The sequence below is a fragment of the Tachyglossus aculeatus genome, chromosome 3, assembly GCF_015852505.1.
Source record: "Tachyglossus aculeatus isolate mTacAcu1 chromosome 3, mTacAcu1.pri, whole genome shotgun sequence".
Taxonomy (NCBI): Eukaryota; Metazoa; Chordata; class Mammalia; order Monotremata; family Tachyglossidae; genus Tachyglossus; species Tachyglossus aculeatus.
The window spans coordinates 2,234,394-2,258,148 of record NC_052068.1 but is presented as its reverse complement, the minus strand read 5'-3'; the positions used below and the strand labels follow the sequence as shown (position 1 = coordinate 2,258,148).

At 45.7% G+C, this 23,755-nt stretch overlaps 1 protein-coding gene across 3 annotated transcripts in view; it reads right to left on the bottom strand.

The window, feature by feature from the left end:
• Positions 1–23,755, bottom strand: part of DOCK1 (dedicator of cytokinesis 1) — a 552,732-nt gene that overhangs the window by 207,236 nt on the left and 321,741 nt on the right. For all 3 annotated transcript variants that reach the window (XM_038743481.1, XM_038743482.1, XM_038743483.1), the window contains exon 28: positions 5,891–5,992. In XM_038743481.1, coding sequence (XP_038599409.1) covers positions 5,891–5,992 — 102 coding nt within the window. The remainder of the gene's footprint in view (positions 1–5,890; positions 5,993–23,755) is intronic.

Here is a 23,755-nt window from a genome sequence, read left to right as displayed (position 1 = left end):
TTTAATCAAGCCGGGATAGAGTAAGCGCTTAAATAAATGTGGTGCCAGTTTATATGGAGAGGAAAGGGCAGGTTTTAGCGATGTTGTAAAGGTGGAACCGACAGGATTCAGTGATGGATTGAACACATGGGCTGAAAGACAGAGAGGAGTCAAGGATAACAACAAAGTTAAGGGCTTATGAGACAGGAAGAACCGTAGTACCTTCTACAGTGATGGGAAAGTGAAGGGGAAGACAGGGTTTGGGTGGGAAAATAAGGACTTCTGTTTTGGATATGTTAAGCTCGAGGTGACGGAAGGGCATCCAAGTGTTTAGTACAGTGCTCTGCACACAGTGTTCAGTCAATATGATTGAATGAAAGTAGAGATGTCTTGAAGGCAGGAGAAAATGCGAGACTGCAGAGAAGGGAAGAAATCAGGATTGGAGATGTAGATTTGGGTATCATTCATTCATTCAACCGTATTTATTGAGGGCTTACTGAGTGTAGAGCACTGTACTAAGTGCTAGGCGTTATCACCCACATAGAGGTGGTAGTTGAAACCATGTGAGAGAATGAGTTCTTCAAGGGAATGGGTGCAGAGGGAGAATAGGAGGGGACCCAGAACTGAACCCTGAGGGACCCCCACAGTTAGGGGGTGGGAGGCAGAGGAGGAGCCCACCAAGGAGACTGAGAATGAGCGGCCAGAGAGATAAGAAGAGAACCAGGAGAGGACAGAGTCAGTAAAACCAAGGTTAGATAACGTTTCCAGGAGAAGGGGGTAGTCAACAGTATCGGAAGGCAGCTGAGAGGTCCAGAAGGATTAGGATGGAGTAGAGGCTCGTGGATTTGCAAGAAGGAGGTCTTTGGTGACCTTTGAGAGGGCGGTTTCTGTGGAATGAAGGGAACGGAAGCAAGATTGGAGGGGGTCAAGGAGAGAATTCAAGAGGAGCTTGAGGTAGCGATAAATTGACTGTTGGAAGTAATCAACTCCAATTGCAATAATTCATTCATTCAATCATATTTATTGAGCGCTTACTGTGTGCAGAGAGAGCACTGTACTAAGCGCTTGGGAAGTACAAGTTGGCAGCATATAGAGATGGTCCCTACCCAACAACAATAATGCTCACGGGTTCTTTGGCTTGACAACTGTGAGCAGGAATGTGTGTGTTTTTTGTTATAATAATAATTATAATGGCATTTGTTAAGTGCTTACTATGTGCAAAGCACTGTTTTAAGTGCTGGGGGGAATACAGGGTGATCAACTTGTCCCACACAGTCATCCTCCCCATTTTACAGATGAGGTAACTGAGGCTCCGAGAAGTTAAGTGACTTGCCCAAGGTCACACAGCATACATGTGGAGGAGCTGGGATTCGAACCCATGACCTCTGACTCCCAAGCCCATGCTCTTTCCACTGAGCCACGCTGCTCCTCTGTATTCTCCCAAGCGCTTAGTACAGTGCATTGCACACAGTAAGCATTCAGTAAATACAATTGAATGAATGAATGACAATCCAATGGAAAATGCCTGTCTGACAAGGAATTCGAATCAGTCTCAGCCTCAGCCCTCCCAAACTCAAGGCAGAGATATCCAGGAAAGTAAGGATCTCCGTAAAATTCCCAATCTTGACCCTGCGATTCTCACCTGGGCAGTCACAGAAGGCCCCAGTCAGAACTCAGTGAATTAAGCACTTTCTATCACTAGAGAAGCAGTGTGGCCTGGTGGCTAAATCAATCAATCAATCAATCAATCGTATTTATTGAGCGCTTACTGTGTGCAGAGCACTGTACTAAGCGCTTGGGAAGTACAAGTTGGCAACATATAGAGACAGTCCCTACCCAACAGTGGGCTCACAGTCTAAAAGAGGGGGCTTAAAGCAGTCCTGGGAGTCAGAAGGACCTGGGTTCTAATCCCAGCTCTGCCACCTGACTGCTTGGGTGACCTTGGGCAAGTCACTTCACTCCTCCGGGCCTCAGTTCCCTCATCTGGAAAATAGGGATTAAGACTGTGAGCCCCATGGGGACATGGACCGTGCCTCAACCTGATTAGCTGATTACTCCAGTGCCTGGCACAAAGTAAGCCCTTAGCAAATACCATAAAAAAAATTACCACGCAGAAATGGGATACGAAAGCTAATCATCTCACTGTAGCGCTTCCCCTAAACAACAATGATATCCCTTGATTAAAATCTCCCAATAATTGCTACCTGTAGGTTTTGATTAGGTAACGAATCCTGTGAAAAGACAAATTATCCGTCCGCTCCCTCTCTGACTGTAATTTAAGATGTTATCCGTGGGAAAGCTCAACCGGTTACCCGGGCAGGTCTATACGGAGGCTTTTGCAATTTGTTACAACCGTCTCTATCGCTTTCATCGATTGAAATATGATCGGTCCGATGTAGGGGGTGTGAGATTTATCTGAACGCGAGGGACGGGAGTGTGTGATCCCTGACGGATCGATGAATCTGCTGTATTCACCTGTGTGCAGAGCAAAACTCGGACTGATAAATGGGACAAAAGCACTTGGCGAATCTTCCGCTCTGCACTGAGCCCTCCTTTCTTCTTCTCCCACTCCCTTATGCATCGCCCTGATGATGACTTTTAGACTGTGAGCCCAGTGTTGGGCAGGGACTGTCTCCATATGTTGCCAATTTGTACTTCCCAAGCGCTTAGTACAGTGCTCTGCACAAAGTAAGCGCTCAATAAATACGATTGATGATGATGATGACTTGCTCCAATTATTCATCCCCCTCCCAGCCCCACAGACCTCATCTCCCGATCTGTCAATTATTTATTTATATCAATATCGGTCTCCCCCGGCTCTAGAGCGTAAGCTCGTTGAGGGCAGGGAAGGTGTCTGTTAATTGTACTCCTCAATAATAATAATATTATTATTAACCCTTCTAATAATAATAATTGTGGTATTTGTAAAGCACTTACTATATGCCAGGCACTGTACTAAGCGCTGGGGAGGATATGATGATGATGGCATTTGTTAAGCACTTACTATGTGCAAAGCACTGTTCTAAGCGTTGGAGGGGATACAAGGTGAGGTAACTGAGGCCCAGAGAATAATAATAATAATAATAATAATGATGGCATTTATGAGCAAATTGGGTTGGAAACCCTGTTCCACGTGGGACTCACGGTCTTAAGCCGCACCTTACAGATGAGGGAACAGAGGCCCAGAGAAGTGAAATGACTTGCCTAAATTCACCCAGCAGACAAGTGGCAGAGCCGGGATAATAATGATAATAATGATGGTATTTGTTAAGCGCTTACTGTGTGCAAAGCACTGTTCTAAGCACTGGATTAGAACCCAGGTCCTTCTGAGTCCCAGGGACTAAAAGGAGTCCCTTTTAGACTGTGAGCCCACTGTTGGGTAGGGACTGTCTCTATATGTTGCCAACTTGTACTTCCCAAGCGCTTAGTACAGTGCTCTGCACACAGTAAGCGCTCAATAAGTATGATTGATTGATTGATTGATGGGCTCTTTCCACTAGGCCACGTGACGTGGAGCGGATTTGGGGGCCTGGCCCCGGCCCACCTCATCCCCCGGGCCTGGAATGTCCTCCCTCTGCCCATCCACCAAGCTAGTTCTCTTCCTCCCTTCAAGGCCCTACTGAGAGCTCACCTCCTCCAGGAAGCCTTCCCAGACTGAGCCCCTTCCTTCCTCTCCCCCTCATCCCCCTCTCCATCCCCCCCATCTTACCTCCTTCTCTTCCCCACAGCACCTGTATATATGTATATATGTTTGTACATATTTATTACTCTATCTATTTATTTTACTTGTACATATCTATTCTATTTATTTTATTTTGTTAGTATGTTTGGTTTTGTTCTCTGTCTCCCCCTTTTAGACTGTGAGCCCACTATTGGGTAGGGACTGTCTCTATATGTTGCCAAATTGTACTTCCCAAGCGCTTAGTACAGTGCTCTGCACACAGTAAGCGCTCAATAAATATGATTGATGATGATGATGATGATGGACCACCACATTTGCTGATGGAATGTGGGATCCCGGAAGTCGGGAGTCAACACAGGCTCCCGAAGCACCGGAATTTTCCAACTCCAGGAAAGCCAGCAGGGAAGAGACGAGGACAAGGCAGAAGTCCCTGACAGAGAGATCAGCAGGGACAGGTATGGTTTGGCACAGTGGATGCATGGAGGTGGGGAATGTAGGGAGAAGTAATGGAGAATCAGCATGGCTCAGTGGAAAGAGCCCGGCCTTAGGAGTCAGAGGTCAAGGGTTCTAATCCCGGCTCTGGCACTTGTCAGCTATGTGACTTTGGGCAAGTTAATAATAATAATAATGATGGCACTTATTAAGCGCTTTTTGCCAACTTGTACTTCCCAAGCACTTAGTACAGTGCTCCGCACACAGTAAGTGCTCAATAAATACGATTGATCGATTACTATGTGCAAAGCACTGTTTTAAGTGCTGGGGAGGTTACAAGGGGGCTCACAGATGAGGTAACTGAGGCACAGAGAAGGTAAGTGACTTGCCCAAAGTCACACAGCTGACAATGGGCAGAGCCAGGAATTGAACCCAGGACCTCTAACTCCAAAGCCCGTGCTCTTTCCACTGAGCCACACTGCTTCTCTAGCTGCTTCTCTAAACTTCTCTGTGCCTCAGTTATCTCATCTATAAAATGGGGATTAAGACTGTGAGCCCCACGTGGGACAACCTGATTACCTTGTATCTACCCCAGTGCTTAGAACAGTGCTTGGAACATATTAAGTGCATAACAAATATCATTATTATTATTATTATTATTATTATTATTATTATTATGGAAGGAAATACATTCCAGGAGAAGCAGTGTGACCTTATGTTGAGAGCCCGGGCCTGCGAGTCAGAGGACCTGGGTTCAAATCCTGGCTCTGCCACTTGTCTGCTGTGTGACCTTGGACAAGTAACCTCACTTCTCTATGCCTCAGTCTCTTCACTTGTAAAATGGGGATTAAATACCTTTTCTTCCTCCTATTTAGACTGTATGCCTCATGTGGACAGGGTCTGTGTTCGACTTGACTACCTCAAATCTACCCCAGAGCTCAGAACAGTGCTTGACACGTTCTAAGCAGCAACTATAATGATAATAATAATCAGGGGAGGATATGAGGTTGTAACTATATTGTACTCTCCCAAACGCTTACTTAGTACAGTGCTCTACAGGCAATAATTGCTCCATAAATACGACTGAGGGGTTTGGATTTTTAAAGATCTGTGACCTTTGGACATTTGATATCCATCCCACACCACTTATGTATGCATTTTAAATTGTATATTATAAATTACTTATTTATTCATATTAATGTCTGTCTCCACCTCTAATAATAGTAATCATCATCAATCGTATTTATTGAGCGCTTACTATGTGCAGAGCACTGTACTATGCGCTGGGGAGGATACACGGTGATCAGGTTGTCCCACAGGGGGCTCACAGTCTTAATCCCCATTTTACAGATGAGGTAACCGAGGCACAGAGAAGTGAAGTGACTTGTCCAAAGTCACATAGCTGACAATTGGCAGAGCTGGGATTTGAACCCATGACCTCTGACTCCAAAGCCCAGGCTCTTTCCACTAAGCCACACTGCTGCTCTCAGCATTATGGGCATTCATTCCTTCAATCATATTTATTGAGCGCTTACTGTGTGCAGAGCACTGTGCTAAGCGCTTGGGAAGTACAAGCTGGCAACATATAGAGACGGTCCCTACCCAACAACAGGCTCACGGTCAGGAACGCGTCCGCTAATTATTTTGCATTTTACTCTCCCAAGCATTTAAATACAGTGTTCTGCACATGGTAAGTGCTAAATAAATACGATTGATTGAGTGATTGATTAGGAAATAACAAAACGCTAACGAGAAGGGCATCAGATGAGACGGTTGCATGCCCAAGATGAAACTCACCACGACATCCGTCCTCATCTTCCCCAAGGTCTTGATGAGATGGGCATAATGGTAGTCTTCCATCTGTCGTAAAATGGCGGTCATGCTGGCCACAAAGTTTCCCTGTGAACGTAATGGACAGAGAGGCAAAATTGAGAGGGAGCCAAGCCCGTTTGAGAAAAGCAGAATCTTTCTTCTTGGGATGTGGCCGGGAGCGCTGGGGATGTTGACACCAGGCCCCGTTTCCATTCTGCTCGTACCAGCACGGAAATCCCTCTGGCTGATGGGCACTGTTGTCCCCTTCCGTATACCTGCCATTTTAAATTTAGCTGGGAGTTTCCCGGCAGCTATTCTGGGTTTCGAGCCGCGCTTGCTAACGGAGGTGAAATTCAAGGACGTGTCAAGAAGCTCGGAAACGATCCAGTTGGAGGAATTGTTTCACCCCTTGCCTAGTTGAGCCAGCACAGGACGGATGGAGACTGTGCCCTGATGGGCCGCACTTCCCAGAATGCACTGAGACCATAATAATAATAATAATAATAATAATAATTATTATTATTATTATTATTATTATGGCATTTATTCAGCGCTTACTATGTGCAAAGCACTGTTCTAAGCACTGGGGAGGTAACAAGGTGATCAGGTTATCCCATGGCGGGCTCACAGTCGTCATCAGACTGTGCTTCAGAGAAGCAGCGTGGCTCAATGGAAAGAGCACGGGCTTTGGAGTCAGAGGTCATGGGTTCAAATGCCAGCTCCACCAAATCATCATCATCAATCGTATTTATTGAGCGCTTACTGTGTGCAGAGCACTGTACTAAGCGCTTGGGAAGTACAAATTGGCAACATATAGAGACAGTCCCTACCCAACAGTGGGCTCACAGTCTAAAAGCCAAACCAAATGCCAGCTGTGTGACCTTGGGCAAATCACTTAACTTCTCTGGGCCTCGGTTACCTCATCTGTAAAACGGGGATGAAGACTGTGAACCCCCCATGGGACAACATGATCACCTTGTATCCTCATCAGTGCTTTGCACATAGTAAATGCTTAACAAATGGCATCATTATTTATTATTATTATTCATCCCCATTTTACAGATGAGGTAACTGGGGCCCAGAGAAGTGACTTGCCCAAAGTCACATAGCTGACAGTTGGCGGAGCCGGGATTTGAACCCATGACCTCTGACTCCAAAGCCCGGGCTCTTTCCACTGAGCCACGCTGACCATGTCATGAATCCAGTTTCCTGGCAATCAGAATCAACCTCGACCCTGAGGCCACCCAGCCAGGAACTCATCTGCTCCAGAGATTGACGCCCCAGTGGGAGGTCAGCCCCTGGCCCAGCCCCTGGCCCAAACCCTGACAATCAATCAATCAATCAATAGTATTTATTGAGCGCTTACTGTGTGCAGAGCACTATACTAAGCGCTTGGGAAGTACAAGTTGGCAACACTCTTTAAAGGTGAAGAACACAGAACCGGGAGTTGAGAGACCTGGGTTCTAGGCCCAGAATTTCATAGACGAGAAACTGGCGGCACAGAGAAATTCTGACTTGCCCAAGGTCACGAAGCCTGGATTAGAACCCGGGTCCCGTCTCCCGAGCCCATCCTCTTTCCACTAAATCACGCTGCTCCACATAGGCAGATGACAAATTCATCAAGGGCAGGAGACCTCACCTCTTCCTCTTATCATCTGAGAAGTGGCGTGGCCTAGTGACAAGAGCACGGGCTTGGAAGTTGGAGAACATGGGTTCTAATCTTGGCTCCGCCACTTGCCACTCGTGTAACCTTGGGCAACTTACTTAACTTCTCTGTGCCTCTGTTACCTCATCTGTAAAATGGGGATTAAGACTGTGAGCCCTACGTGGGACAACCTGGTTATCTTGTATCCACCCCAGCGCTTAGAACAGAGCTTAGCACATAGTAAGCACTTAACAAATACAATAATCATTATTATTATTATTATTATTACAGTGATTTACACATTGCAGATGCCCAGTACATTGCTCTGCACATTGTGAGCACTGTGATATTGGTGAAGCGCTTACTCTGTTCCAGGCACTCTTCTAAGTAGATACAAGCTAGTCAGATTGGACACAGTCCCTGTCAGTCATTCACTCATTCATTCAATCATGAGCACTTATTGTGTGCAGAGCACTGTACTTAGCATTTGGGAGAGCACAATATAATAATAATAATAACGACATTTATGAAGTGCTTACTATGTGTAAAGCACTGTTCTAAGCACTGGGGAGGTTACAAGGTGATCAGGTTAACCCACGGGGGGCTCACAGTCTTCATCCCCATTTTACAGATGAGGGAACTGAGGCCCAGGGAAGTTAAGTAATAATAAGAATAATAATAATGGCATTTGTTAAGCGCTTACTATGTGCAAAGCACTGTTCTAAGCGCTGGGGGGGGGATACAAGGTGGTCAATTTGTCCCACATGGGGCTCACAGTCTTAATCTCCATTTTACAGATGGAGTAACTGAGGCTCTGAGAAGTTAAGTGACTTGCCCAAGGTCACCCAGCAGACATGTGGCAGAGCCGGGATTCGAACCCATGACCTCTGACTCCAAAGCCCGTGCTCTTTCCACTGAGTCATGCTGCTTCTCCATAATGAACAGACACATTCCCCACCCACAACACTGTCCCACCTGGGGCTCAGTCTTAATCCCCATTTTACAGATGAGGGAACTGAGGCACAGAGAAGTTTAGTGACTTTCCTAAGGTCTACGGAGGACAAGTGGTGGAGGCGGAATTAGAACCCAGGTCCTTCTGACTCCCAGAGCCGTGCTCTATCCACTAAGCCACACTGTTTCTGAGTGAGTGTTCACTCAGTAAATTCTGAAGGGGATGAATGAAAACTCTTAGTCCAGGAGAAGCTCATGAGAAAATTAACTGGAAAGAATTGAAAGAAAAGAAAAGACGAGAAAAGAAAACAAAAGATGCCCAGGTGGTAGCCAACGCAGGGAACATGTCTGCCAACTCTGTGATACTGTACTCTCCCAAGCGCTTAGTACAGTAAGCACTCAATAAACACCACTGACTAACCAGGGAATGAGCAGCACAATGTTTCCATCCATTCATAATAATAGTGATACTGGTTAAATAATAATAATAATGACGGCATTTATTAAGCGCTTACTATGTGCAAAGCACTGTTCTAAGTGCTGGGGAGGTTACAAGGTGATAAGGTTGTCCCACGGGGTCTCACAGTCTTAAATGCTTACAATGTGCCAAGCACTGTACTAAGCTCTGGGATAGATGCAAAATAATCAGGTCTCACAAGGTGGCTCACAGTCTAAGGAGGAGGGAGAACAGGGATTCAATCCCCATCTTGCAGATGATATAACTGAGGTCCAGAGAGGGGCAGTGAGTTGCCCAAGATCACACAGCAATCAATCAATCATATTTATTGAGAGCTTACTGTGTGCAGAGTACTGTACCAAGCGCTTGGGAAGTACAAGCTGGCAACATATAGAGACAGTCCCTACCCAACAGTGGGCTCACAGTCTAGAAGGGGGAGACAGAGAACAAAACCAAACATACTAACAAAATAAAATAAATAGAATAGATAGGTACAAGTAAAATAAATAAATGAATAAATAGAGTAATAAATATGTGCAAACATATATACATATATACAGGTGCTGTGGGAAAGGGAAGGAGGTAAGATGGGGGGATGGAGAGGGGGACGAGGGGGAGAGCTAGGATTAGAACCCAGGTCCTCTGCTGGGCCAGGCCTGGGCTCTTTTCATTAGGCCACATTGCTTCTCATTAGAACAATGGATGGGAGAAAAATGGGTGGTCTTCATCTGTTACCACAGACTTTCAAACACATTGATATTTCTGCATTGAAAGCTCCCTGTGGGCCAGGAACCTGCCTACCAACTCAATCAATCAATAATCAACTGTACTTACTGAGCATTTACTCTGGGCGAGAGCAGTGTTCTAAGCACTTAATAATAATAATAATCATCATCAATCGTATTTATTGAGAGCTTACTGTGTGCAGAGCACTGTACTAAGCACTTGGGAAGTACAAGTTGGCAACATATAGAGACAGTCCCTACCCAATAGTGGGCTCACAGTCTAAAAGGGGAAGAGATTATATTATTATTACAATAATAATATAATAATAATAATGGTATTTGCTAAGTGCTTACTATGTGCAAAGCACTGTTCTAAGCACTGGGGAGGTTACAAGGTGATCAGGTTGTCCCATGGGGGGGGCTCACGGTTTCAATCCCCATTTTACAGATGAGGTAACTGAGGCACAGAGAAGTGAAGTGACTTGCCCAAAGTCACACAGCCGACAGTTGGTGGAGCCGGGATTTGAACCCATGACCTCTGACTCCAAAGCCCGTGCTCTTTCCACTGAGCCACGCTGCTTCTCACTTGGGAGAGTACGACATAAGACAGTTGGTAGACCCATTCCCTCATTGCATTGTACTCATCCAAGTGCTTAATACAGTGCTCTGCACACAGTAAGCGCTCAATAAATACCAGTGATCGACTGATTAAACTGGGCATTAAATCGAGAAGTCAATTTCCTTGTCCTCTCTTTGCTCTTTAAATGTGAAATTAACCAAAGCTAACACTGCTAGCAGTGAGTTTTCCCTTGTACAGTCCTATTTCTCCAGCCTCTGCCCAATCAGTCCTTTTTTTTTTACTACCCGGAATGTTTCTTTATGAACCATTTTAATATTGCCAATAAAAAGAAGAGTGCTGAGAGGAAGATCTTTTTTTTATTAAATCTGATGCTCCAGTATTGCTGAAATCACAGTTCCAGTGGAGTAAGAATGGATAATGTTTCCTATTCAACTGTGCTGTTTCTTTGCATTTTGTGTGAAAATTATATGTTAAAATATACTGTCTAGCAAAGAGATTGAGAAGAGAACCTGAAAATGTAGTATGCTGAGCCCAGGATAATATATTGCGAGAAGAGGAAATGGAGGCCCAGAAAAGTGAAGGGATTTGCCCAAGGTCATCCAAAAAAGAAAGGTGCAAAACCGGGATAAGAACCCAACTCCTCAGAATCCCAGGTCTGAGCTCTTTCCAAGAGAAGCAGCGTGGCTCAGTGGAAAGAGCAAGGGCTTTGGAGTCCGAGGTCATGGGTTCGAATCCCGCCTCTGTCAATTGTCAGTTGTGTGACTTTGGGTGAGTCACTTCACTTCTCTGTGCCTCGTTTACCTCATCTGTAAAATGGGGATGAAGACTGTGAGGTCCCCGTGGGACAACCTGATCGCCTCGTCACCTCCCCAGTGCTTAGAACAGTGCTTTGCAAATAGTAAGCGCTTAACAGATGCCATTATTATTATTATTGGGTCAGGCTGTTTCCCACACAAGATGTGTTAATCAGTCGTAATTATTGAGCTTTTAACTGTGTGCAGAGCACTGCACTAAGTGCCTGGGAGAATACAGTATAACCATATAAAAGACATTTTACCAACCCATAATGAGCTTTCAGTCTAGAGGGGAAGATAGACATTAATATGAATAAACAAAAAACAGATTTATACATAAGTGGCTTGGGGCTGAGAGAGCTGATGAAAAAAGGGAGCAAGTCAGGGAGATGCAGAAGGGAGCGGGAGACAAGGAAAGGAGGGCTTAGTCAGGGAAGGCCTCTTGGAGGAGATGGGCCTTTATAATAATAATAATAATGGCATTTATTAAGCCATTGTTCTAAGCGCTGGGGAGGTTACAAGGTGATCAGGTTGTCCCACGGGGGGCTCACAGTCTTAATCCCCATTTTACAGATGAGGGAACTGAGGCCCAGAGAAGTGAAGTGACTTGCCCAAAGTCAAACAGCTGACAATTGGTGGAAGCAGGATTTGAACCCCTGACCTCTGACTCCAAAGCCCGGGCTCTTTCCACTGAGCCACGCTGCTTCTTCAGCTGGGCAGCTGCTGAAGGTTCTTGGGGAGGAGGAAAACACAGACTGAACATTTTTGCAGAAAAACAATCCAGGCAGCAGAGGGAAGTATGGCCTGGAGAGGGGAGAGACAGGAGGCAGGGAGGTCAGTGAAGAGACTGATTCAGTAATCAAGGCCGGAGAGGATAAGTGCTTGCATTAATGTGGTAGCACTTCGGATGGGGAGAAAAGGGCGGATATTAGAGATGTTAAGGTTGAACCGACAGGATTTAGTGTTAGATTGAATATGTGGGTTGAATGAGAGAGAGAAGTCAAGGATAATGCGAAGGTTATGGGCTTGTGAGACAGAAGGATGATGTTGTTGTCTATAGTAGTGGGAAAGTGAGGGGGAGGACAGGCTTTGAGTGTGAAAATAAGGAGTTTTACACGTTATGCTTGAGGTGAAGGCAGGACAGCCACGTAGAGATGTCTTGAAGGGAGGAGGAAATGTGAGATTGCAGAGGGGAAGGGAGATCAGGGCTAGAGATGTAGGTTTGGGAATTATCCTCATAGAAGCAGTAGTAGAAGCCATGTGAGCGAATGAGCTCTCCAAGGGAGTGGGTGTAGATGGAGAATAGAAGGGGACCCAGATCTGAGCCTTGAGGGACTCCAAAAGTTAGGGGATGGAAAGCAGAGGAGGAGCCCATGAAAGAGACCGAGAAGGAGCGGCCAGTGAGATAGGAGGAGAACCAGAAGAGGACAGTGTCGGTGAAGCCGAGGATGGAGAATAATAATAATAATAATAATAATGATAATAGTAATAATAATAATAACAATGGCATTTATTAAGCGCTTACTATGTGCAAAGCACTGTTCTAAGCGCTGGGGAGTTTACAAGGTGATTAGGTTGTCCCAGGAGGGGCTCACAGTCTTAATCCCCATTTTACAGATGAGGTAACTGAGGCACAGAGAAGTGAAGTGACTTGCCCAAAGTCACACAGCTGACAAGTGGCAGAGCCGGGATTTGAACCCATGACCTCTGACTCCAAAGCCCGGACTCTTCCCATTGGATAATGTTTGACTTTGGATAATGTTTCCAGGAGAAGCAGCATGGCCCTCTGAAAAGAGTCTGGGCCTCGGAGTCAAGTCACCTGAGTTCTAACCCCCGCTCCATCTCTTGTCTTGTTGTGTGAGTATGGGCAAGTCATTTAACTTCTCTCTCCCTTGTGGGATCCGATTTTCTTTTATCTACCCCACCGCTTAGTACGGTATTTGGCACATAATAATATAATACTAATTGTGGTATTTGTTAAGAGCTTACTGTGAGTCAGGAACCATACTAAGCACTGGGGTGGACACAAGGAAATTGGGTCGGACACAGTCCCTGTCCAACGTGGGGCTCACTGTCTTAATCCCCATTTTACAGGTGAGGTAACTGAGGTCCACAGAAGTGAAGTGACTTGTCCAGGGTCACACATCATCAATCGTATTTATTGAGCGCTTACTATGTGCAGAGCACTGTACACAGCAGATAAGCGGCAGAGTAGGGATTAGAAGCCAGGTCCTTCTGACTCCCAAGCCCACGCTCCATCCACTAGGCCTTCATCCATAGTAAGTGCTTCACAACAACCAAAAAACCCCACAAAATAATAATAATAATAATGATTATTGTATTTGTTAAGTGCTTACGTGCCGAGCACTGTTCTAAGTGCTGGGGTAGATACATGGTAATCATTGTCCCAAGAGGGGCTCACAGTCTTAATCTCCATTTTCCAGATGAGGTAACTGAGGCACAGAGAAGTGAAGTGGCCTTAGCCAGGAATAGAACCCACATCCTCTGATTCCTAAGCCCGGGTTCTTTCCACCGCCCCACGCTGCTTCACAAAAACCTCATCTGTAAAAAGGAGATTCAATTCCTGCTCTACTGACTACTTCAACTGGAAGCCCCATGGGAGACAGGACTCCTGTGTCTGCCCTGATAATGATGATGATGGTATTTGTTAAGTGCTTATTATATGTCTAAACTCCGGGGTAGATACAAGATAATCAGGTTGGACACCCTCCCCGTACCCCTCGGGGCTCACAGCCTTAATCCCCACTTTACAGGTGAGGGAACTGAGGCCCAGAGAAGTGAAGCGACTTCTCTAAGGTTACCCAGCAGACAACTGGCAGAGCCAGGTTTAGAACCCAGGTCCTTGTGACTCTCGGGCCTGGGCTCTGTCCACTTCACCAGGCTGCTTTCCTGATCACCCCGTATCTACCCCACAGATGGGTCAAGTGCATGCCACATAGCAAGCGCTTAACAAGTGCCATCTGAAGCCAAGTCAGCATCAGAGCATCATTAGCAGCCTGCAGAAAGGAATCTTTTCTCTTTAGGTGCAGCGTCCCATGTCACAAAATATGACAGACGGGAGAAGCCACGGAACAGCCACGTGTTATGGCGAGAAGACAGTTCGTCTGATCTATTGTCATCCAAGCAATAACTAGCAACATTATTGAGTTGGTGCCCTAAATTCCCTTAAATGACTAGCTGCTTTCTGAGAGTCTCTCTGTCTCCCCGGCACGTCAGTCCCGGCATGGGGGAAAAGAGAAATCTAATTTTCAAAAAAATCAATTTCAATTTAACAGTAGCAGTAATTGTAGGCCGACGTTGGAATAACAAATAGAGAGAAAGCCGGTAACGGGACCCGCCGTCCTTTGCCATTATTAGCCATGATTCAAAGCGTGGGAGAATCGTGCTGCAAAAATCCCCGCTCCCCAGAGCTCCGCCAGAGAAAATCGAGAAACCAAGGGGTAGCTGGACTCTCCGTGGAACAGACAGGGTTTCTCCTGCAACGTCCGCAAAATACACTTTTCTTAAAATCTCCCCACAAGATGCACTCAGCACAGTGCGAGACCAAAGAAACTTAGAGGAGCTGAAAAATGACTTTTTTATAAAATCAATATTGCGGGACAGACTAGGACCTAAGAAGGCTTGTGCTTCTCGACGTATTATTTCATGATTTACTGGGTTTGCAACAGGTCTTAATAGAAATGGGAGTAATTCAGTCTTAATAAACCCTTAGGATTGAAGGAAAGATCAATAAGTCTACCCATTGAAAAAAACGTTGACTTCTGTCCATAATGGATTCCATAACAGTGGGGATAATCGTTACTCGTTAAATTCTTCTCCCTCTTCTTTTCTCTCTTCCTCGCCTCTCTCTCTCGTTTTCCCTCTCCTTTTCCCTTCCCCCTCTCTCTATCTCACCCTATCCTTCTATCTCTTTCCCTCCTTCCCCCTCTTTCTTCCTCTCCCTCTCTCCTTCCCTCTTCCTCTCTTCTTGCTCTTCCTCTCTCTCTCTCTCTTTCTACCTGTTCTACTCACTCTCTTCATCTCTTTCTCCCTCTCCCTCTACACCTTCTTCTCCCTTACCCTCTCTCTCCCTCTTTTCTTCTCCTTCTTTCTCTCCCTTCTCCTCTCCCTCTCCTAGAATCGGCTTGACATTAGTTTGGGGACAAACAGTAGAAGCGCATTTAAACCCCAGCGATTCTGGCTTAGTTGAAAGAGCCCAAGACTGGGAGTCAGAGGACCTGGGTTCTAATCCTGATTCTACCTCTTGTCTGCTGTCTGATGTTGGGCAAACTAGTTAACTTCTCTGTGCCTCAGTTACCTCATCTATAAAATGGAGATTAAGACTGTGTGTCTCATGTGGCACAGGGATTGTGTCTAATCTGATTATCTTGTATCTACCCCAGTGCTAATTTTTTTAAATGGCATTTATTAAGCGCTTATCATGTGCAAAGCACTGTTCTAAGCACGGGGGAGGTTACAAGGTAATCAGGTTGTCCCATGTGGGGCTCACAGTCTTAATCCTCATTTTACAGATGAGGTAACTGAGGCACAGAGAAGTTAAATGACTTGCCCAAAATCACACAGCTGACAAGTGGCGGAGGCGGTGTTAGAACCCATGACCTCTGACTCCCAAGCCCGTGCTCTTTCCACGGAGCCACGCCGCTAAATGTGGTGCTGGAAGAGAATAAGTGCTTACAAATGTCATTAAAAAAGGGAGCAGTTAAGGGGTGTATGGTATAGGGGAGCTCTGTGCCCCGAGGAGGGTGGTCCTGAGAAATGAAGATAGCCGGCTAGAGCAGTGGTGACCATGATGGCAGAGCGGTCGGCTCTTCCGATGCTGGTGGGCCCCACCCCAAGAGTTGTCCCTCCCTGGGGCCGGGCGGAAGTCCGCTTTGGGGAATTTCACACTGAAATTCTCTCCTGTCTCTACTGTCGGCGAGCACTCGTGTTCTGACACCAAGGCGCACCGGCTGGATGCCCGGACCGGTCAAACACTCCCTCTTCCCCTCCAGACTATAAGCTGCATCAGCCTCCTCTCCAATTTCCCATCCTCCTGTCTCTCTCTACTTCGATCCATACTTCACACCACTGCCTGGATCGTCTTTGAGCAGAAACGCTCTTGGCATGTTACTACCCTCCTCAAAAATCTCCAGTGGCTACCAATCAACCTACGCATCAGGTAGAAACACCTCACCCTCGGCTTCAAGGCTGTCCATCACCTCGCCCCCTTCTACTTCACTTCCCTTCTCTCCTTCTCCAGCCCAGCCCACACCCTCTGCTCCTCTGCCACTAATCTCCTCACTGGCCCTCGTTCTCCCCTGTCCCACCATCGACCCCCGGCCCACGTCCTCCCCCTGGCCCGGAATGCCCTCCCTCCGCACATCCGCCAAGCTAGCTCTCTTCCTCCTTTCAAAGCCCTACTGAGAGCTCACTTCCCCCAGGAGGCCTTCCTACACTGAACCCCCTCCTTTCTCTCCCCCTCCTCCTCCTCCCCATCCCCCCCCACCTTACCTCCTTCCCCTCCTCACAGCACCTGTATATATGTATATATGTGTTTGTACATATTTATTAGTATATTTATTTATTTTATTTGTACATATTTATTCTATTTATTTTATTTTGTTAATATGTTTTGTTTTGTTGTCTGTCTCCCCCTTCTAGACTGTGAGCCCGCTGTTGGGTGGGGACTGTCTCTATATGTTGCCAACTTGTACTTCCCAAGCGCTTAGTACAGTGCTCTGCAAACAGTAAGCACTCAATAAATGCGACTGAATGAATGAATAAGCTCATTGTGGACAGGGAACGTGTCCGTTTATTGTTGTATTGCACTCTTCCAAGTGCTTAGTACAGTGATCTGCACACAGTAAATGCTCAATAAATGAGTGAATGAATGAATGGACCCCCAGCCCTGCCTGCTCACCAGGCAGACCTCCGGCCCGCTCAGTCAACACCTCCAGCCCTGCCTACCTGCCAGCCAAATGTAATAATAATAATAATAATGGTATCTGTCAAGCGCTTACTATGTGCCAAGCACTGTACTAAGTACTGGATACAAGCAAATTGGGTTGGACACAGTCCAACCAGAAACCCCCGCTAAATTGGGCCCAGAAATAATGCTAAGAAATTACAATAAGTGCTACTTGTCATACGCCTACTCTGTGCCAAGCACTTTGCTAAGCCCTGGGGTAGACACAAGATCAACAGGTTAGACACAGTCCCTGTCCCGCTTGAGGCTCACAGTCTAAATAGGAGGGAAAAAGGGAAAACAGGTATTGAAACCCCACTTTACAGGTGAGGAGACCGAGGCCCAGAGAAGCTAAGTCACTTGAGCACAGTCACACGGCAGGTAAGAGGCAAAGCCAGAATCAGAATCTGGGTCTTCTGGCTCCCAATCCCATGCTGTCTGAACTGAGCGCTTAGAACAGTGCTTGGCACCTAGTAAGCGCTTAACAAGTACCATAATTATTATTATGCTCTCTCCACTAGGGCCCACTGCCTCCCTGTACAAAAAAAAACTCTCCTACTACTCGAAAAAGCAGAAATAACTGTTCACGGGAAGTCAACTGGAAGCAACAGATGCTTCTGCCAAGATCTTTCCCTTGGACTCTTTGTACAGATTCCGGCTCCACTCATTGATAAATTCAATCCACAAAGTCATATATAATGACTAATTCTGAACAGATTCCAGCTGCCACTTATTAATAAATTCAATGCACAAAATCGTATATAATGACTAACTTTAATTACTTTCCCAAATCTCCAAAATTGGAAAATGGAGCACCGTATTAATTACCTAAGATGGCTGAGATGATGCTAAATGGAATTGTTGCCATTTTTATGCCCGGGAGAACCAAATGCACTGTGTAAACAGGTCTAAAAAAGGATCTTGAATGGAGAGCCAGAAGCCGTTGTGGGGAAAGGATGGAGCAGGGTGGCAGGATTTAGGATTTCAGTACAAATCGGTAGAGTTCTTGCCAGGCCGCAGCTTCCTTGGTGCCCAGCAAGGCCAAAGCTGTAAGTGAAAATGAGCACTTGGAGAGGAGGTGTGACTGATGTCCATATCCCTACTCAACACAGCCAGGCCTCTCTCCCCTGTCATTCCCAGACATCATTCCCACTCCATTTTCAAGTCAGGCTTGTAATAATAATAATAATAATGATAATATGTTTCATTACGCACTTCCTATGTGCCTAGCACTGTACTAGAGGCAAGCTAATCAGGTCCCACGTGGGGCTCAGGTCTAAAGAGGAGGGAGAACAGGGAATCCCCATTTTGCAGATGAGGGAACTGAGGCCCAGAGAAGTGAACTGAAGTCATTTCACTTCTTGCCCAAGATCACACTCTGGGCCCCATTTATCTCATCTGTAAAATGGGAACTAAGACTGCGAGCCCCATGTGGGACAATCTGATTACCTTGTATCGACCCCAGCACTTAGAACAGTGCTTGGCATATAGTAAGCACTTAACAAATACCATCATTATTAATATTACTAGTTAGTATGCAGAGGGGTAGTTATTCATTCAATCGTATTTATTGAGTGCTTACTGCATGCAGAGCACTGTACAAAGGACTTGGGAAAGTAGAGTCCAATAGAGTCAGTTAGACATGAGCCCTGCCCTCAAGGGGCTTACAGAAAAGAACCGAGTACTGAATAGAGACGTTGGGGAAAAGGAATGAAATCGGCCTGTTGGTTTAGCGTCCCTTGAGTGGGGAGAATTCCTTGGGAAAAGCTTTTGGGATGAGGGAGGGTGTGGGGAGGGTCCGATGAGGGGGAAAAAGGGGGTCTGAGGGGTCTGGCAGTTAGGCACAGTAGAATGCAGTCTGTAAACTCACATCACTAAAACCACCCTTTCATTCATTCAATCATATTTACTGAGCGCTTACTATGTGCAAAGCACTGTTCTAAGCGCTGGGGGGGATACAAGGTGATCAGGTTGTCCCACGTGGGGCTCACAGTCTTAATCCCCATTTTACAGATGAGGTCACTGAGGCTCAGAGAAGTGAAGTGACTTGCCCAAGGTGACACACCAGACATGCGGCGGAGCCGGGATTCGAACCCATGACCTCTGACTCCAAAGCCCAGGCTCTTCCCACTGAGCCACGCTTTCTTCCCCATACAAACCGCTACCACGTTAATCCAAATACTTATCCCACCTTGATTACTGTATCGGCCTCCTCGCCGACCTCCCTGCCTCCTGCCTCCCTTCCCACTCCAGTCCATACTTCACTCTGCTGCCCGGGTCATTTTTCTACAAAAACGTTCAGTTCATATTTCCCCACTCCTCAAGAAGCTCCAGTGGTTGCCCATCCACCTCTGCATCAAACAGAAACTCCTCACCATCTGCTTTAAAGCAATCAATCACCTCGTTCCCTTCTACCTCACCTCGCTGCTCTCCTACTATAACAAGCCCGTGTGCTTCCCTCCTCTAACACCAACTTACTCACTATATGTTGATTTATTCATTCATTCAATTGTATTTATTGAGCGCTTACTATGTGCAGAGCACTGTACTAAGCGCTTGGGAAGTACAAGTTGGATCTCGTCTATCTCGTTGCGAACCTCTCACCCACTTCTTGCTCCCGGCTTGGAATGCCTTCCCTCTCTATATCTGACAGACAATGACTTTCCCCAACTTCAAGGCTTTACTGAAGGCCCATCTCCTCCAAGAGGCCTTCCCTGACTAAGCCCTCATTTCCTCTTCTCCCACTCCCTTCTGCATCATCCTGGAACTTGGATTTGCAACCTTTATTAGCCCCTCCCTCAGCCCCAAAGCACTTATAATAATAATAATAATGATAATAATAATAATAATAATTGCGGTTTTCGCTAAGCACTTATTATAATGATAATAATAATGATGGAATTTGTTAAGCGCTTACTATGTGCCAAGCACTGTTCTAAGTGCTGGGGAGGTTACAAGGTGATCAGGTTGTCCCACAGGGGGCTCACAGTCTTCATCCCCATTTTACAGATGAGGGAACTGAGGCCCAGAGAAGTTGAGTGACTTGCCCAAAGTCACACAGCTGACAACTGGCAGAGCTGGGATTAGAACCCATGACCTCTGACTCCAAAGCCCGGGCTCTTTCCACTGAGCCATGCTGATTCTTTGCAATAATGGCATTTGTTAAGCACTTACTATGTGCAAAGCACTGTTCTAAAAACTGGGGGGGATTCAAGGTAATCAGGTTGTCCCACGTGGGGCTCACAGTCTCAATCCCCATTTTACAGATGAGGTAACTGAGGCACAGAGAAGTTAAGTGACTTGCCCAAAGTCACACAGCTGATAAGTGGCAGAGCTGGGATTTGAACCCATGACCTCTGACTCCCAAGCCCGGGCTCTTTCCACTGAGCCACACTGCTTCTATTATGTGCCAGACACTATACGAAGCACTGGGTGCATACAAGCAAATTGGATTGGACACAGTCCCTGTTCCACATGGGGCTCACAATCTTAATCTCCACAATCAATCAATCAATCAATTGTATTTATTGAGCGTTTACTGTGTGCAGAGCACTGTACTAAGCGCTTGGGAAGTACAAGTTGGCAATATATACAGACAGTCCCTACCCAACAGTGGGCTCACAGTCTAGAAGAGGGAGACAGAGAACAAAACCAAACATATTAACAAAACAAAATAGGATAGATATGTACAAGTAAAATAAATAAATAAATAGAATAATAAATATGTACAAACATATATACATATATACAGGTGCTGTGGGGAAGGGAAGGAGGTAAGATGGGGGAGACAAGGTGATGCAAAGAGAAGTGAAGTGACTTGCCCAAGGTCACACAGTGGACAAGTGGCGGAGTCAGGATTAGAACCCAGGACCTTCTGAATTCCAGGTCTGTACTTTATCCATAGGCCACATAGCCATAATTTATTTATATTAATGTCTGTCTTCTTCTCTAGACTGTAAGCTCCTTGTGTGTGGGGAATGTGTCTACCATCTCTGGTATTTAATCTCATTTATTGATTTGCATTAATAATAATAATGATGGCATTTATTAAGCACTTACTATGTTCAAAGCACTGTTCAAAGCGCTGGGGAGGTTACAAGGTGATGAGGTGTCCCACGGGGGGCTCACAGCCTTCATCCCCATTTTACAGATGAGGTCACTGAGGCACAAAAAAGTGAAGTGATTTGCCCATAGTCACACAGCTGACAATTGGCAGAGCGGGAATTTGAACCCATGACCTCTGACTCCAAAGCCCGGGTTCTTTCCACTGAGCCACGTTGCATTTATTGAGTGCTTATTGTGTGCAGAGCATTGTACTAAGAACTTGGAAGCAGCGTGGCTCCGTGGAAAGAGCATGGGCTTGGGAGCCAGAGGTCATGGGTTCTAATCCCGGCTCCGCCACTTGTCAGCTGTGTGACTCTGGGCAAGTCACTTCACTTCTCTGAGCCTCAGTTACTTCATCTGTAAAATGGGGATTAAGACTGTGACCCCCTACGTGGGACAACCTGATCACCTTGTATCCCCCCCCCCCCCCCCCCCCCGGGCGCTTAGAACAGTGCTTCACACATACTAAGTGCTTCACAAGTGCCATCATTATTGGAAAGTACAATACAGCAATAAAGAGACAATCCTTGCCCACAACGCGCTTACAGTCTTGAGGGATAATACTGATGGCATTTGTTAAGCCCTTACCATGTGCCAAACACTGTATATTGTACAATCCTAATCTCATCATCATCATCAATCGTATTTATTGAGCGCTTACTATGTGCAGAGCACTGTACTAAGCGCTTGGGAAGTACAAATTGGCAACATATAGAGACACTCCCTGCTCTAGACTGTAAACTCACTGTGGGCAGGGAAATGGGGATTGAGACTGTGAGCCCCACATGGGACAGACACTACGTCCAACCCGATTTGCTTGTATCTAGCCCAGCGCTTAGTACGGTGCCTGGCACATAGTAAGTGCTTAAATACCATAATTACTATTACTATTATTAGGGAACATATCCACTTATTGTTGTATTGTATTCTTCCAAGTGCTTAGTACAGTGCTCTGCATACAGTAAGCACTCAAAAAAATGGATAGAATGAATGAATTCAGTACAGCACTTGATTGATTGATTGATTGAGTTGGTTATGGTGTGTGAACAGAGCTGATCTCTAAGAAAAAGAGAGCTCATGGGGATCCCAGAGGTTAATTGGGAAGAGGTTTTGATTGACACAGAGCAAAAAGCACTTTAAAATCTAAACTCAACTGTTATACTGAGGAAGCCTTAGAATGATGCTTTGGGGCAGACCAAGAAAGAGGGCAAACAGCAGTGGTTCGGGCAGGGAGTACAGCCCAGAAAATGGTTTTTGAACTTGGGAGACGTATTGATGATAATAGTAATAATAATGATGATGATATCTGTTAAGTGCTTACTATGCCAAGCGCAGTTCTAAGCACTGGGATAGATACAAGGTAATCAAGTTGGACACAATACCTGTCCCACATGAAGCTCACACTTTTAATCCCCATTTCACGGATGAGGTAACTGAGGCACACAGAAGTTAAGTGACTTGCCCAAGGTCACACAGCACATACGTGGTGGAGCCGGGATTAGAACCCACGACCTATGACTCCCAAACTCGTGCTCTTACCACTAGGCCACGCTGCTTCTGCAGAATGATGAATGTGAAGGTGATTAAATAAGGCAATTATCACAATTACTTTTTAACAGTTGAAATCCTGATTTTTTTTAAAAAAAAAAGAATACAGGTAAATCCCAACCCAAAAAGGATTTCCATCCTGGGGCCTCAAAATACAAACTCTTAAAAGCCCCAGATATAAATATTATAAGGACAGAAGGTAGTAAATTATGCTATTCAAACTGCGTCTCATGAAGGAAATTTCATTCAACAAGTTCAGACTGTGTTCAACAAATTGACTCCAACAGCACTCTGTTATATAATAAGAGGTTCTGCATGTTGAGAATAATTCAGTTATTCATTTCCATAAATGAAAAATACAACCAAATAGGACCTAGACTTCTCCTTCTATCCATTTGGCTGCATCATTTTTATCACTATATGTATCAATAAGTACAGACGTGATGTGGGATTGAGGGCGGGGCTCATATCAATACTGAAAGGTCACAGTACCACATGCATAGACCATGTGGAAAGGAAGCAGTGTGGCCCAGTAGATATAATAAATAAATAATAAAAATGACATTTATTAAGCGCTTACTATGTGCAAAGCACTGTTCTAAGCGCTGGGGAGGTTACAAAGTGATCAGGTTGTCCCACCGGGGGCTCACAATCTTTAATCCCCATTTTCCAGATGAGGGAACTGAGGCCCAGAGAAGTGAAGTGACTTGCCCAAAGTCACCCAGCTGACAAGTGGAGCGCAGATCTGGGCGCCAGAAGGACCTGGATTCTAATCCCAGCTCTGCCACTCGTCCTGCTGTGTGATCTTGGGCGAGTCATTTCATTTCCCTTGCCTGTAAAATGGGGATTACGACTATGAGCCCCACGTGCGACCGCGACTGTGTCCAACCCGATTTGCTCGTATCCACTCCAGCGCCTAGTACAGTGCCTGGCACATAGTAAGTGCTTAAAAATACTACTATTATTATAATTATTCTTTTAATCAGAAGGGAGAGGGAGCCGGGGAGAAGAAGGGTTTATCGGGGAAGGCGTGGATCTCTCTAATGTCCACCTCCCCAGCTCAACAGCTCAGATTAGAACA